At 39.4% G+C, this 17,326-nt stretch overlaps 1 protein-coding gene across 13 annotated transcripts in view; it reads left to right on the top strand.

Moving 5' to 3' along the window:
• camk2g1 (calcium/calmodulin-dependent protein kinase (CaM kinase) II gamma 1) overlaps positions 1-17,321 on the top strand; it is a 64,002-nt gene extending 46,681 nt beyond the window's left edge. Inside the window, exons 10-23 of one of the 13 annotated variants that reach the window (XM_079475836.1) lie at positions 1,329-1,451; positions 1,923-2,006; positions 2,120-2,162; positions 3,126-3,188; positions 7,737-7,774; positions 8,323-8,409; positions 9,955-9,999; positions 10,402-10,447; positions 11,692-11,796; positions 12,794-12,934; positions 13,909-13,984; positions 14,166-14,260; positions 14,341-14,589; positions 14,664-17,217. In XM_079475836.1, coding sequence (XP_079331962.1) covers positions 1,329-1,451; positions 1,923-2,006; positions 2,120-2,162; positions 3,126-3,188; positions 7,737-7,774; positions 8,323-8,409; positions 9,955-9,999; positions 10,402-10,447; positions 11,692-11,796; positions 12,794-12,934; positions 13,909-13,984; positions 14,166-14,260; positions 14,341-14,573 — 1,179 coding nt within the window. In that variant the 3' untranslated portion in view covers positions 14,574-14,589; positions 14,664-17,217. Of the gene's footprint in view, positions 1-1,328; positions 1,452-1,922; positions 2,007-2,119; positions 2,163-3,125; positions 3,189-7,736; positions 7,775-8,322; positions 8,410-9,954; positions 10,000-10,401; positions 10,457-11,691; positions 11,797-12,793; positions 12,935-13,908; positions 13,985-14,165; positions 14,261-14,340; positions 14,590-14,663 lie in introns of all 13 variants that reach the window. The other 12 variants (XM_079475843.1, XM_079475842.1, XM_079475841.1 and 9 more) reach the window with 12 other exon arrangements.
• Positions 17,322-17,326: the final 5 nt, after the last annotated feature.

Below are 17,326 nucleotides of genomic sequence, written 5' to 3' on the forward strand. Positions count from 1 at the left end.
TCCTTGGTACATATGAGTAAAGAAGGGTGTAAAAATAAATCTGCATTGTTTCTCCTTGTGATCTTTTATTCAAAACATCAATAAAATTCCAACATTTTATTAAAGTAAAACAATTTAAGCTGGGGGGAATATCGCATTATAATTTTTTTAACAATTATTGGTACCCTTGCATTCACAACTTTCTACAGCCTCCATTTGCATGAAAAGCAGCTCTGAGTCTTTTCTTTTATGTTTGACGAGGTTTGAGAATATATGGCAAGTCCTCCTAGTCCATTCCTTCATACAGAATCTGTTAAATTCCTTCAAATGTTGGTGCTCTCTTATCTTCAGTTCATCCCTCTTATTTTCTATAGTGTTCAGATCAGGGGACTTGGATGGGTATGGCAGGATCTTGATTTAGCATTTAGTGAATTTTTTGGTTGATTTGGATGTTTTTTAACCAGTGTGCTGATGCAAGATCTAACCACGACCCATTATAATATTGCTAGTAGAGGAAGTCAGGTTTAGATTTTTTATCTTGTATCTGAGCAAGATGTCCAGGACCTCTGGTATAAAAGTAGGTTCACAAGATCTGACGACATATTCAACTGTGGACATGGGGCATTTTTTATCTTGTGTTATTGCTGCCAAAAAAATTGCTGTTTAATGGAGTTTGTTTTGGTGGGCACACAGTGATGGATGGCCACTTAAATCATCTTAGCAATACGACCAAAATCTTACATAATAGTATGATTATATACCTTGGATATTGTGATTGGTCGCCTTTGCTGAAGCAATACAAACCAAGTCCCACCCTTAACATGCCCTAACAGTGCCCAAGGCCAAAAGCACAGCTAAATTATTCAATGTAAGGGCTTATGAACACCTGCAGTGTGATGATGCAATGCAGCTTGACACACAAACAAATTATAATTCCTGGAACCCACCCAGGATTTTCTTGGAACAGACAAACAATTATCCACTGCCACGTTTAAGATCTCCCGGTATGAAAGAGGTGGTGTGACACGGATCCAACATGGATACAGACACAACTTTTTATTGGCTAATTACAGCCGCAATCTTCCACCGGTTATGGGCTGCATTGAAGCTGTGAGGTGTGAAATGTGGAAGCGACACGCGTAGTACGAGTAGGCCGAGAGCGGGAGAGATCCTCTACCGTGACTCATTGAATGCTATACGCTGGCTTGTGATACGTTTAATTTCATTAGGCTGCATCCCAGACTGCTCGGTTTGTGCGCCAGTACATCTCGAATGGGGAAAGCACCTTAGGCTTTTTCGTGCATGTAGAATGGATATCTAACTCTGTTTTCTGTTGTTGCCCCATACAGTTTCCATCTCCGGAGTGGGATACCGTTACCCCTGAGGCAAAGAACCTCATTAACCAAATGTTGACCATCAACCCTGCCAAGAGGATCACCTCGGAGCAGGCCCTCAAGCACCCATGGGTCTGCGTAAGTTCTCTGTGCTGACAAATCCCAATCCGTTTGGAATCTTCTAATAGACCTATATTGGATTTCATTGGATGCACGTGTCTGGCCCGGTTAACTTCCGGTCTGTGTTTAGGCAATTTAGGCAGACGCTTTTTATCCGAAGCGACTTACATTGCATTGTAGTATACATTTGTCACTATATGCAACCCCCGGGACCTCGGCGTTGCTAGCGCCATGCTCTAACCACTGAACCAAATGAAAGCTAATTTATATTTTATTTTATATTGATTGAATGAAATAAAATGAAAACTACTAAACAGTTATTGATTGTTCGTGGAGGTCTGAGGGAAGTTAGGTTTGGGCCACAAACTGTCCCTTTAAAAGAATTATACTTTATAAACTGCCATTGTAGCCCATTGTTGTTCATGCTTAATGACATTGAATGCTTTAATATACTTGGATACTGCTAATGTGCAATATTTTTCTCTTTAGCAACGGTCCACAGTGGCATCCATGATGCACCGTCAGGAGACAGTGGAGTGCTTGCGCAAGTTCAACGCCCGGAGAAAACTCAAGGTATGGGATTGAAGTGTCCTAAATCTACCTCCAGTCTTCCTCTCTTGTGTAAATGGTGCTTAATGTTTTATTGTCATGGAGTTAGAATTTAGTTTTTCTCCGTGTTTTTGCAGGGAGCCATTCTGACCACTATGCTGGTTTCTAGGAACTTCTCAGGTGAGTTGGCTAGGAAAGTGCAAAGTCATGGACGAACCTGGCCCATCTTTTGGTGTTCTGCTCCAGCTTTTAAACATGTATATAAAAAAATGTCTGTAAGGCTGAATCTGTAATTAAGTCGTGCAAAAATCCACTTGGGATGAAAAGTTTTGCATTACCGAATTGAGTATATATACGTTTATGGACTTCCTGCTAAGTATTTCAGTCTGTCTTGAGATTTTTTTGCTCCACCAAGGTTTGCCAAGTTTGAGGTAACAGCAAAGGAATATTAATAATGTTCTTGAGCAGTTGGGCCTTTTTGTCCTGCCTTAATAAGATATTACTATTTTTATACAGTTTTATGTATGTGTTTTGTTACCGGTTTTATATTTGATTAAACAGGTTAAAGTGCTAGCCTGTTAGGTTAGAGGTTCTAAACCAGAAGTAGCCATCTCTATTTCTGGACTGCTACGGTGTTAGAGAGTTTAGCTCTTGAAAATGTTGTTTAACAAATTCAAGATTGTTTTAAAAGTAAGTTTGGAGCTAAACTTTCCAGGACAGTCGCTTTCCAGAAGCAGAATTGGACATCGCTGTATTAAAGGGATAGTTTAGCCAAAAGGAAAATTCTGTCATGAATTACTCAACCTCAAGTTGTTCCAAACCTGAATACATTTCTTTCTTTGGTTGAAAGAAAGGTATTTGGAAAAATGGTACCAACTGAGATTTCTGGGGCACCCATGACTACCATTGTAGTCTATAATAGTTCTATAATACTATATCTTTTGTTTTAATGGTAGTCAATGGTGCCCTTAAAATCTAACTTGCTAACATTTTTTTAGATGCCGTGCTCTGTGTTTGGACATGAGGTCGAGTAATTCATGACAGAATTCAAACTTTTGTGTGAACTATCCCTTTAAAGAATAGAGCTAGGGTTTGAAAACAATTGCTCAACTTCTCCCAACTCAACGCCTCTCTGTCCAATAGTGGGTCGGCAGCATACCAGCCCTGCTGCTCCCACCACAAGCACTGCCGCTCTTGCACAGGAAGGTACGTGAGAGTGCATCTCCTCACCTCACCACCAAGGGGACCCAGCGAGCCCCATTCACCTTGCCTCCAAAACCCCACCCTCTTCCTCTGCTCTGTCCAATCAGCATGCAGCCAATGGGAAGCCTGCCTGTTTTGCCATCACTTGCATAAATGATTTAGTTTACTCTCTGTCTTCACTTTCATTAAGTATATCGTCTCGGAGAATACGTTCTTGCGTTGATAACAATCGTGGACTGATGAGTTACCATCTCTCACATATACGTCATGCATTCAAACGATGTGTCTGTAAGAGGTTATGGAACGGCATGCGTTTAGATTTTTATTGGTGCTTTGCTTTTACGCCGCCATGTAACTTTTAATGTTCATCTTTTAACCTACACGCAGGTTTAGCCGTCTTCGCTCCCCCAATCTGTACAAATGTTAATGCAGTAGTGTTGTAGGGAAATGTTGTATTCTTATGGGATAGATTCCTTTATTATGCGACAACAACCAATGTCTTCAGTTTACACACAGAGGCTCTATTTGAAACATTCAGATCAATACTGCCACATGGCGAGACCCGTCCATCAGCCGGCATGCTAGAGTAGACAAATGCAAATGTCACCCTACTGTGATTAGACTTACTTTCTCTCTCTCGCTCTTTTTAAATTGCTTCAGCCCTTTTTGGCTTCATCCTTCCCTGCTGATCATCTTACGGGAGTTATTTGCTATGGGGTTAAATAACAGATAAGTCTGCTTTAGTTGAAGAGATAGGACTCTGGTCACATGTCCGTCCTCAGCCCACTGTTCTCCATTTTACTAATGCAGTTTGTTGGGGACGGAGGCCGATGCTTCTTGGTTCTTTATCATTAACTAAAGCAGACCTGTGCTGCCCAGCCAAGCTACCATTACCCTACCACTCTCCTTCCAACTTTCCCTGTCGCTGGAAGCGCAGGGGTTTTGCCACATGGACGGGCAGGAGCAGGGTTGGCTTGCTGCCAGTCGTCAGACCCAACAAAACTGGTGCGCGGGTCCGGAGGTCGCCAGATGGTCTGCGGGGAATAAGGCCCCCTTGAGGGCAGATGGAGGACGCTGTTGACAGCGTCCATGAGTCAGGAGAAATGAAGAGATGTGATCGTGACCCCCACAAGGGTCCGGTTGTGGTGTAAATGTAGGAGTCACGTTGATCAAATGTTGACCAAACATGACAGCTGTCAGTCACAGCAGAATGGGCGAACATAAGCCAGCTGCTGTCGTGTCTCGACAGCTGTTAGAATCTGAGAATGCTTTATTATGTTCATAGCGGTCAAAGGAGAATAATTGAGTGAAGGTAAAACATCTGCTTGGATCCCTCAGGATTATGGCAACCATCAAGAAGTATCTCTTTCTCTTATAATAAATCAATTAAAATGTTGAAGGATGAGTTAGAAATAAGATACCATACTACTGATGCTAATTCTCTTGCATACAGTGTGTATACAGTATACAATTTTTATGATCATTGTTAGAAATGTTTGGAGGTTAAAGGGATACTTCACGCAAAAATGAAAATTCTGTCTTCATTTACTCACCTTCTAGTTGTTCCAAATCTGTGTACATTTCTTTGTTCTGATGAACACGAAGAAAGATATTTGGAAGAATGCTTGTAACCAACCAGATTGAATCACATAGAAGGAAACAATACTTTGTATTAATTTTGTTCATCAGAACAAAGAAATATACACAGATTTGGAACAACTTAAAGGTGAGTAAATGATAACAGAATGATCATTTTTGGCTGGAGTATCCCTTTAAGATCTTTTTCGCTAGAGCCTCCTGAAACCTACTTTGCTGTTCATGCATTTTCGTGATTTTTTCCAATGCTACTCAACAGCAGGACATGAATGCTGTAAACTGAATCATAGGTTGTATTTAACCCAGAATATTCTTTGCAGTGTTCTTTTATCCAATTAATATATCCAATTAATGCTCTCGATCAGTTCTTGGCTATACATAGTAAGTGCATATTTCTCTTTATATTCTTATTGTAAAAACCCTGCCGTTATTTAAGATGCAAATTGTAATATTTCATCTCTTTCTATGATAAGGCATGTTAATATATATGTAATATGTAATTTGTTGCTTGCACGGTTCTGTTTTATTATTATTATTTTAAAACCTTCTTTTTGTCCCCGTATTTAGGACTTAAAGCTTTGTTTAATGTAATATATTCTGCCTTTGATAAGATTATGATTATCTGATCCACTAAACAATTTGATGCATCATCAGATTTGCTCACAATAATTGTTTTTACAATATTCTGAATACACGTACAGTTACTGCAAAGTAGAGGTGCACCGATACAAAATGTCTTCACCGATACCGATAGCCGTATTCAGAGTGATATAAAACGATTTTAATATTTCTATTTATATATTAATTCATCAAATGACTGTTAAAGAAACAGTTCACACAAAAATTTAAATTATGTCATCATTAACTCGAAAATCTTTATACATTTCTTTGTTCTGTTGAACACAAAGGAAGATATTTGGAAGAATGTCACTAACTAAACAGATCTCATCCCACATTTACTATCATAGTAGGGAAATAAATACTATGGAAGTCAATGTGGGATGAGTTACGGATATTTTTCCAAATACCTTTATTTGTGTTTAGCAGAACAAAGAGATTTATACAGGTTTGGAACGACTTGAATGTGAGTCAATTATGTCCGAATTTTCATTTTTGGGTGGAGTATCCCTTTAAACTTTTTTGAAACCGCACATGACAACCCACCCTTTTGCTTTTGCATATAGTATGATTAAAAACCCATCGACTGATAGATCTTAATGATCTTTAAAAATAAACTTACAGTGTTCTTCACTTGGTTTCCATAATGAGTTTCTTCCATTTTCATTCAGAATGTATAGCAGTGTGATACAGCATGGCTGCCCTGGGGTCCAGTATCCGTCAGTTAGTTTTGCAGCATCGCAGGAGACTGCTGCCTCAGCGTTCCCCGACACTCTGTAAATCTCCCGAGACTGTTAGATATGCGAGACGCTCGAATGGTAATGAGTCGAGGTCTACCTTTAGGACTCCTGCTTCATCGGTGCATTGCATTATGGGATTTGTGGTTTAAACTTGTTGGCATTGCATGGCTAACTGTATGGTGAATTGCATCCACCATCCGCATCTCTCACCTCATGAATAGAGACGCACGATAGCAGGTCTGCCATGTTCTAACTCCTCTTTGCTGCCGGATAGATTTTTTTTTATCCTTTTTTGTTTGTTTTTTGGAAGGTAAGGTGGAGGACTGAATGTGAATCTTGATTTCTGTTTTTAAACAGGGTATATTTTATAGATCTGTTTTGGTCTCGCCCAAAGAGTTTCATTATTCTTCAGAGGTTTTCTGAAGTGTAGGCCTCTTCCCCTACACTAATTCAAGACCTCTGAAACACGGCCTCCGGGAAATAAGCCTTGCATTTAAAGGAAAATCAATTGCATACATTAGGCATGATTTTCCCTCATTACGCCTGCAGTGGCAAATGGAGAACAATTTTATTCTCTCTGTCTGCTCTTGGGTTGGTCAACAATGTGCGGTTTATTTTAAAGCAGTTCATTCATTTTTAAGGGGTCATATTGTAGGGTTTTGTGCTGAAGTGCCACTCAAATTTAGGTTGACTGTGAGTAAGATTATTATAGTTTTTTCTTCTTTACAGCATTTTACTTTAGCAAGATGTAAAGATATTTTAAACTAGTATAACAACAAATATTTATAGACGTTTTTCAAAGCAACAGCATAAACAAACGTTACTGTGCAGTTGTGGACTGCCCTTCCAGTACACATTCGCAAATAATAGAGCGCCTGTAGATTGGTTCTGATAACAGGCAAAAGAAACTAAACTTGGCTAAACTTGCCTCTCCAATACTTAGAATTTAGACTGTGATACCAAGCTCAGCCGCTAGATGTCAATGTTCCTTGCAGTTTCTTTAAATGCGACAAAAGTACAGGACCCATTCAACAAATTGTTTGTGTAACAAAACATACAACAAAATTCAACAAATCGTTTATTTAATACAAAACAATCTGAATCTAAATTAGTTTTAGGATAAATGTTGTTATATATAAATTGTTTTATAGCCAGACTGATCACAAACAATCAAATAGCAGAAGTTAACTGCAGTCCAGCCGCGCACGTATGATGAAACGTATCTATAAAATAGAAAACTTGTTTTCTTCCTGATATGACCTCTTTAAAATAAATCTCACTGAAATTCTTTTCTTCTTTTGCTAATTTTAGTGTCGCAAAATGTATCCCTGTGTTATTCTGGAGATATTTAACATTCATCTCTCAAAGCTTTATAGTGCATTTGGATTAAATGGATATTAAAATCTATAAAAAAATTCTTCCATGGTCAAAAAACGATGCTAGTCAGCATTTCCTCCCAAGCCCTATATTGTAATGAATGATGGAATGGCAAGTTGGCAATTAGCAAATGGTTTTATGTGGTAGTTTATTTATAGCCTTCTATTGGTTTTGTCATTCATCTCCAGATACTAATTCAATGTCTTTCTGTTCCCTACAGCATGCAAAAGTTTACTCAAAAAGGCAGATGGAGCTAAGGTAAGCCTTCAGACATCTTAACCAATGTTTAAATGTCTCCTGTGCAGAAGTGGTCTGCGATTTATTTCCCAGTTTTCAAATTAAATGGCTCAAATAAAGTGCCTTATATATTGCTACACGTTTTATAGAATGATGTTATTTCACTGTATCAAATAAGAAACACTGGATTTCCCTTTGTGATCGTCTGACTCTAGTTCAAAAGCGTATTAAAAGGATTTTGATAACTGCACTCCAGGTGGAACGTTTGAAGTACTATAAGATTTCCATTAGCGATCTGGGTCTCCTGGCGTTTGGGGCTCTAGGACCGAACGCTTTCCAGGAAATATTAAATTTGCCTCTGTGCTGTTTAGATGATGGATGACTATAACGTCATCTTTCTGGCATTTGTGTGATTTCAAATCTGCCCTGTGAATGTGTTTTTTGTCTTTAAATTAATCTTGACCGACTTTCAACCATTCGAAGGATGACTGGCTGTGCCAAATGCCAGTCACATCCCCATTGATGTCATCTCTCTAAAAAGGACATTTTATCTGCCCTCTCTATTTCAGCCCCAGACAAACAACACTAAAAACAGTGTAGTGAGTGCTGTAGTGAACGCCATGAAAGAAAGCAACACAGCCGCCTCTACACCAATGGTACCTCATTTACATTCAACACTTCTTGTAGCCCGTTTGTTCATTTGACCAAATCCCATATTACATGTTAAAGCGTTTTCATCTGATCTGTGCATGTTTCGCCAAGGTTTCCGTGCTGAAAAATCATTTTAACCTGGTCTCCCAACCTTTGTTTACACCCTAAAAGATTTTTCAGCACGGTTTGCATGTGTTCTGTAATGAATACATCTGACTTGTAGTTTGCTGTGAATTGGTTGTCATTAGTTAGTCCATCCTTGTGTGTTTTATTCGGGTCTTGTGTCCTTTGAAGCATGTCTGGTTTATGTAATTGTTGTGTTTTGTAAGAAGTTTATGACCCCGTGCGCTCCTCAGTTGGCCTCTGCAAGCACACACAAACCACTCTTACAAACTTAGTATATAGTTTTCATGTCGGTGACATTTAACAAATTTGTATTTTGTTTCTTCACGTTGTTGTGTAATAACACAGTCAATCCAAATAAAGCAGATGCAAGTTTTTGAGCCATTAAACCTTACATGACAAAACAGCAGAAAACATTCTGTTTGTTTGCATAAATGCATTTTGAAGAGGCTTTAAGTCTGAATATATCGACCAATCACAGCACTCAGAAACCTGGCAGCTGTTTGGCTACATTGCAAACTAAAGTTGAAGTGTTCCCTGTGGGAAGTAGGAGACAAAGTGGATTGACACTTCAGATGGGTCTTGCTTGTTGGCTGCCCAAATAGCAGAACAAAGAGCACCCTGGGATCTCAAAAACAATCCATTAAGAGCACCAGTCAACCCCTGACCTCTCCTGAGGCCTCTGAATGTCTCCACAGTGCTGATAGACAGATGACTTCAGCTCTACTCTATCAAAAGAATACTGTACAAGGAACAGAACAATGTGTAGTTGCTTCAAACGTGTTTGAGGATTCGATTAAAAATGGCATTTATGTCACATTTAGAGACGATTATTAAAGACAATTATTAAATCTAGCAATTACTGGAGTAATACCGATGGATTGGACGTGACTATTTCAGCTGTTTAATGATTCAGTATTCCGGTAGGCTTGCAGAATGAAACATTCACATTTAATGAATTTAAGAAACTGCATCTTTAAATCCTCATGAGGCATTGTATTATTTGAATGTCCAGAACATTGTAATTTTACAGAATTTTACTGTTATTTTCTTTACAGATTTTTCACATAGCATTTCCAAAAACTCTAATGTTACAGTATTTTACATGTTTTTCCTATTCATTTTATGTATTTTCATATACCAAAACATTAAAATCACAGAACAAGTCTGCAAATTTACAAAAAAACATGTAATTTTACAGGGCGCTCCAGCGTTTTGTCATTTTCTGTTTTATAACGTGATTTTTTACGGTGGGTTAATTTCCAGATAAGGCAGATTATTGTTCTTTATTTGTTCTTGAAGTCGTAGCTTGTGCATGTGTGTAAATAGTTTTGTGTGCATTCCCCGTGTAAAGTTGTTTGGTCATATTTTGTTTGTGGTGGAGTTACTGTATTTAATCTCGACGTGTAATCTTATTACATTTACAGGAGCCACAAACTACAGTTGTGCACAACCCTGCTGATGGACCCAAGGTGAGCATCTTGAGAGACATTAATAGAAACTCCATCCTAATTCAATAGGCATGTGGAAAAAACATGTTTACGCATATGTTCTTGTTTATAAATGTAAAACAAATTCTGTGTAATGCATTTCATTTACCCAGAACAAAACATAAAAGCTCTGATTTGACTGCTTTGTGTATTTATATATTAGTTTAGCTTTCTTTTAAATCTTTCTTTTAAATAAAAAAAAAATGTTATCATGCAAATGTGTTATTGTTAACAAAATCGAGTTTGAGAAATGTTGTGAATCAGATTAAGGAAATGAAAACCTCCCACACTTAAATCTGAACCTAATTTCAGATGTCATGATCTCTGCATTTACTTTCTCCCCACTTTTCATTGGTTGGTCTCTGTATTTTTCTTTGTGTCCAGGGCTCCACAGAGAGCTGCAACACCACTGAGGAAGAGGATATGAAAGGTAGGAGAGGTACACAATTCTTCTTTTCTCTATTCTGCATGCTTGCAGCACTGTGTCATTCCAACTCTCACATCTGTGGTCCGTCTCCTCGCTTCAACGCTCAAACATATAACTGTCAAAATACACAGAAAGCTTTTTATAACCTCTGATAACAGCCGGCATCCTTTTGAGAAATCAAGCATGGGTTTGCGGGGAAACCCAGGGGTTCGTGGGTAGAGGGTACATGCATAACCAAATCTATTCAGTTGGGAGCGAATATTTATATAATCGTAACATTATTTATATAAAGCAGTACAGCTATAGCGTAGTTCACGAAAACATACAAACGATTTCATCCATCACTCACCCTAGTGTTGCTCAAAACCAGTAAGGCGTTCTTTTTTCAAATGAATATATTTTGAACGTTGGTAACCATTGTACCAACTTCCATTGTATGGACACAGAGCCACCAAGACATTTCTTAAAATATAGATTGTTTGTTCCAGAGAAGATTTTGAATGACACGAGGGTGAATAAATGATGACATGATTTTCATTTTTGTCCCTTTAAGGAAATATAACACATTCCAGCTACAGTCAAATAAATAAAACGGAAGTTCACTTAAACTTTCTAGATGTCAGTGTCAGCGTGTTTCTAGGATTCCTTGTAGATTTTGTGCGTACTTGTGTGTGTGTCCTGTGTTTTCACCCCACTTACTTGGATGTTTGTCGCTGTGTCGTGTCTTGTAAAGTCATTAGCATGTTGTGAACGGGACTGTTTTCCCGAGGGACCCTTGCTGATCCCGTTTTCGGTCAGGACTCAAATTAATTTCCTTTCCTTATTCACTCCAGCCTGGACAGACAATGGAGCTTAAAGAGTCTGGTCATTACCTCCGTGGTCAAATGTGAGGTTAGGAGACGAGGACAGGAAATTGGCTTGGCACCTCGAGAAACAATCTCGCAGCTCGCTGTTGTCCAAACACAACAAACGCGGCATAAATCTTAGATACGGACCTGCGTCACGTCACGTCATTACCCATAACCCAACTGGAGAGTGTGTAGTTCTGTTCCTCTAAACTCCTTTCACGTGTGTTAGTGAGAAGTGAATCCACCAGTTCATCCACACATCTCATCTAGCGTCTTCGTCCTAAAGTGATCTAGTAAGATAAAATGCTGCCGAAGTTGGTGTGGTGTTTGTCTTAGTGAAGGACATGAGAGATGTGTGTGTTTTTCTTCTGGTGGCGTGTGGTTTTGGGGCTGTGCCAGCTGAGAGCGCGCAGGGGGCGAGCTGTGACAGTGCCGTGATGAGTCAGTGCAGTGCCGGAGACGAGCCAACCGTTCTGGTGGCTTCACCGCAGGGTTCTCCAGCCAGTAAGTCAAGATTCTCTCGTACCCCCCGGGCACCTTTAACCCCCGAGTCGAGACCTTATCGTCCCCTCCCGACACTGCCCTCCAGTGTACTGTCATTTGGACTCACCTGTGTTTCGTGTAGAACCGTACATTACAGTTATTGATCTGTCTACAGCTCATACACTATTATTAACTATTACAGTTAAAAATAAAGAAAATTCAGAAAGTAGATTAAAAGTGTTGCCTTACCCCGACTCACATTGGTAACTTAAATAAAGGATTTATAATTTGAGTTGTACGAGTTCGTACACTAAGATTAGGATGAAACACGCAATTATATGTTTCAGACAAAGATGGCGATAGAGAGGCAAAAGATAACATTGCAGTTTTAAACAGGTTATTTTATGGAAACAAACACAACACAACAAAGCTGCAGTTTGCAACATGTGGCCATGTCATCCAACATCAGTCAACATCCTCAGTACAGTTTCCATCCTCCTCCCATCTTTCCCTGCTGCCTTGTCATTGACTGAGTTATTGTTTTCATTGTTTCAGTCTTTTCTTTTCCATTCATCTCTTCTTGCGCACAGTAACACTGTTTATGAAGTACAACATAACGATAAAAATACATCTACAGAGAGCTACAGGAATAGATAAAAATGACTTGATATCTTTTTTTACTAAAGTTTAATATTGCTTTAAACATCACTAACCAATACAAGTGGGAAGCCGTAAATAACACAAGTGTCACGTTCCTAACACAAATCTGACTGAACAGACAGTTAGTTTTGCTCCTTATTTTTTATATAAATTGTATCCCTAGGAACCAAACCCACAACCTCATCTACAGTAAACCAATTGAGCTATAGGAACACTTTTATTTCTATAGTTTGGAAATAATACCGGAAACAACACAAGCGTCTTTAAAGCCGTTGCGCTTCATATCAGTGTGTTCATGGCTCCTCTTTTTCTGCATGTTTCATCATCTCTGCTGGTTACTCTGCCGCGTGTGTTACAGCCGTCCCCGTGCATGACGGTAAACGCTTGGCATGGAACAGTTCAGGACATGCCTCATGTTCAGAGTTAGAGCGCACACAGTCCAGCCCCTGTGCTGGAGGTCATGGGGTCAGCGGTATCCCTACAGCCAATGGGGCCGCAGGTTAGTGGAAGTGTGTGGGATTGACCAGGATACACACACACACACACACAATTATAAAAAAGCTAGTGAGTAGAAATAGGTCACATCACAGGTCATATTAGGCAGCTTACAGGGAGTAAATGTGTTAGTTAAGGGTTAAGTTGAGCTTTAGCAGCTTTGTAGGATATTCCTTTAAATGCATATTTACACCTACCTGTTGTTGCATCGAGCACAATGTCATGTGAATGATCACTTCACATTAAAACCTGCAAAATGTCTAAAGTCAATTTTTGTTTAGCAAAGCAGCTGTACAGACAACCATATAGCCACAGGAATAATGAAGAGACCATTCCAAAGCTTCATTTCGTCAGCATAGATGTACAGTATTGTGGTCGTACCAGTCCAGTGTCTGTGGAATTGTGACAAAATCAAACCTCAGGAGTGAAAGAAACATTGACGGCATTACAAGAGACACGAAAACTGTGATAACTGTGACATCACATTAAAAACATCTTTGAATATTTCCTAAATACATGTAGAAATATTCCTGCTGTATTGTGTAAAAGTGAACATGAACTTGTTTTCGTTGCAGTATCTGAGGTCAGAAAAAAAATACAGAGCATCTTTTCTGTTATCTGGACCCGTTTCTCCAGTTTTCATTTTCTGCAAATAAACGCAGATAGAAGCGATATTTTCTTTTTAAGTCTGGTATAAACGTAGGTAGTTCACAGAATGAAACAAAAGTGATCACTTTACCTCGTCATAATAAACGTATAATAATTGTGAAAGGCATCGTATTATAGAATATACTCACATCATGCTCGATGTAAAGGGGTTTTGGTGCAAATGCATTACAATTGGTGTGAATATATAGCCATAGCACAGTTCTCAGATATTTATTGTAGCTGTAGAAATGGAGGATAACTCGCTTTTTATTGTTCCCTTTTCCTCTTCTTATTCTCCGTCATTCTTCCCTTCCGTCCTGGTTTCAATAGCTCGTAAGCAGGAGATCATAAAGATCACGGAGCAGTTGATCGAAGCTGTCAACAATGGAGACTTTGAAGCATATACGTGAGTACAGGCAAAACTATGACACTTATACTTTTAACACAAAATGTATGACATTGTAATTCTGATTATTTATTTTTGGACGAGTAAATAATGACGACATTTTCATTTTGGTCGAGTTAACTTTATGGCTGTAGATGCTTTGTTTAGTGGAGCTTCACTGTATTCCTCTTGTCGCGTTTAGAAGAATCTGTGATCCTGGCCTGACCTCCTTTGAGCCCGAAGCTCTTGGCAACCTGGTGGAGGGGATGGATTTCCACAAGTTTTATTTTGAGCACTGTGAGTTACGTTTATTTTAACCTCTTTGTATGTATCTTTATAATCTGTATTGAGATCTAACGTGCTTGTGATGGTTCCAGTGTTAAGTAAGAACAACAAACCCGTGCACACCACTATCCTGAACCCTCACGTTCACCTCATCGGAGAAGACGCCGCCTGCATCGCATACATCCGGCTGACACAGTACATCGACAGCCAGGGCCGTCCGAGCAGCTGCCAGTCGGAGGAGACCCGCGTCTGGCACCGCCGCGAAAGCAAGTGGCTGAACGTCCACTTCCATTGCTCGGGGGCACCAGCCGCCCCATTACAGTGAACCGCATAGGACGCAGGTAAAATCAGACCCGTCACACGAGTTTTCATTTCGTAACTTGATTTTAGTTTCATTTGTTTTGCATCTCTTCAGCTTGCCTGGATTCTCAAGACAATGGGAACGTTCTTCTTTGTGGCCGGACGGGCACATGAAGGCCAGCTGGATGACAGCTCTTAAAGCTACAGACACACCAGTGAGGAACTCTTAACAACATCCAGTTCAACTGTCAACACCACCTATCCTGTCCAATCTTTGACCAACGGGAGCTGGCCGCGGCCGTGGCTATGCCCGAGGGACGGTGCATGTATCTGACGCCCACATGGGGGTGCTGTTTTGTCCTTTTCCCATGGAACCATCTTTTTTTGCCCGTTAAAGATGTTCAGAAGGTGTTGTACGTACTGATCTATGAATTCATGAATATACTGTATATTGTAAAAAATCACTAGCTGAAACAGAAGCTACAATCAAGTTCGAAAAGCATTTATGTAAGTAAACATGACGGGAGGGTTGGGAGGGGGCGTGTCGCGGGGGGTTCGAAAGTCACAAGATGGAAACACTGCTCAAGTTTACAGGGTCTCGTACACCTTATCTTGTACACTTTGCAGGTTTTTGCATACGAAATCCTAAGACGAGAATGAGTCCGCAGATAAATCGTTGGGAAGTTCTTCATATCAAAAAGGAAAAGAACCAAAGTGTAGTTTTTAGTCTTTTTATGGAACGTTTCTGTTAGGTGTTGGTTTTCTTTATGTAGCCGGGGTCTGAGAAGGTTTGTACGGCTTCGGGTTTTAGCATATTCCTGTGTTCATGTTCATTTATTTTCCTTGATTTTTCTTCCGTGTTACAAAGTATTTTTGCGTTCAGTTTGAATTTTAAAGCTTGTATTTTTTAAGTTAACCTAAATAATCGATCTCTAAAGATATTCTGAGATATTTAAAGGAGATAAAACACTCAGCCATCCAGGTTAAGGGTATGATGTAGTTTCCGATTGCGCTATGTATGTGTGCGCGGGATGGAAGGTAATAGAAATGTAATCTTATATAGGTTTAATAAGTTTATAATGACCTGCTTCAAATGCAACTATGAAAGGCCTCAGAAACAGACCAACTGGTTAACAGCACAATTCCAAATACAGACCAAACAATTCGGCCCTCCGATTTTGATTGGTCGCAGTAGAGTCATCCACTGTCTCTAAACAGACCAGATCTGATCTTCAGTGCCCCCCATCTGATCTCGAAGAGAACGAGTCCTTTTGACAAACTACGTTATGAATAAAAATAGCTGATGTTAGTAGTTGAGGATGGGGCTTTGAGCAGTGTTGTGAGTCTTCTTAACACGTACAGTACCATCACACACAATTGTTATTGTTAAAGTGTGCTGTTGTTTTAGTAACGTTTGATGTGTCTCAATCACCCTGTCCTCAATGTCGTCGTGCTTCATGTTGGTGACGGGTGTCAAAGCTGTAAATACACGAGGAGCGGGTGGGAAGCTCTGTAAACACTTTGCCATAGTTACGTTGTTTAAAAATCACCATTTTAATGTTTGTACGATTCAGATTCACAGAAATCTGTCTGATGGTTTTTACCACAAACTATGTTACGTTTTATGGCACCGACTATTTAAACAGCGTTTTAATATTACTGTTACTTAGTAACTGTTAGAAGTGAGGGTTTGAGTTTTGTGAGTGATGCATTTGAAGCGTTTGTAGTTGCAGGAATGTTCCTAGATGCGTTGTTTTTGTCTATAGATGCTAGATTATAGTTTCAGAGGTAGTTTATTGTGAAAACAAAAGACGACTTCATCCCCTCGGAGCACACATCAGTCTTTTGTATCGACAACGTTTTCGGTCTGTAAATACATGTAGTGTTCACACACCCCTCATCGTGTGCTGGGCTTCGTGACATATCAGATCTGTATCTCTGCACGTGTGTAAGTGTGTGCACGCGCGTTTGTTACCTTTATGACAGCGTCCTTTAACGTAGTGATGTCGTCAGATTGTGACGCTTTGATTACGTCTCTTGCTCTAGTTCTTGTATTTTTTATCTGATTTCCTTGTTTTTGTGCTATGGGGGACTGCTGCCTTGCCTGGCTAAACTACAACTACACACTCTTTTTCACAATTTTTTGTTAATCCATCCTTTTCTGTACATGGTCGACATCTTCAACTCCATGAAAGCGAAAATGAATGATGGCAACGAGAAGACACTAGAATTAGAGAAACAAACGTCCACCCCTTGAAATCTTGGTATACATGTTGGGCAAATGGACAAAGATTCTTCTGGCCCACCCGTCCAAACACAGGAGAAATCAAACACAGCGGCGGATGTGCATGTCTACTTTCTTGGTAAATCTTTTTTCCACTGTTGTGCATTTACTTAATAAAAAAAAATATGTCATAGTATTTGCATCTCGAAAAACCAATCCATTGGGAATTATGCGACATACCATATTTAAAACTGAAAAAAATAGAAAATAGAAAAAAAAGATATATCTATATATAAAAGAAAAGCCTCTGCTTGGTATGCTCCCCTCATTCTAAGTAACTCTATTGCATTGTAATGGTATACTATTGGGCTTCGTATATACTCAGAGTTTAAACATGGATGCTGGATTTTGCATGATCATACATTTAATAAAACCATGAAATGACGACTATCAAGTGTTTGTCTGAATGTTAGTAGGTCTTCATCATAGCTTTGTTATTATTAAAACTTGATCTGAAAAGTATTTAATAAAAAGAGCATTTCTGCGGCTGGTTC

Source organism: Barbatula barbatula (assembly GCF_947034865.1).
Source record: "Barbatula barbatula genome assembly, chromosome: 16".
NCBI lineage: Eukaryota > Metazoa > Chordata > Actinopteri > Cypriniformes > Nemacheilidae > Barbatula > Barbatula barbatula.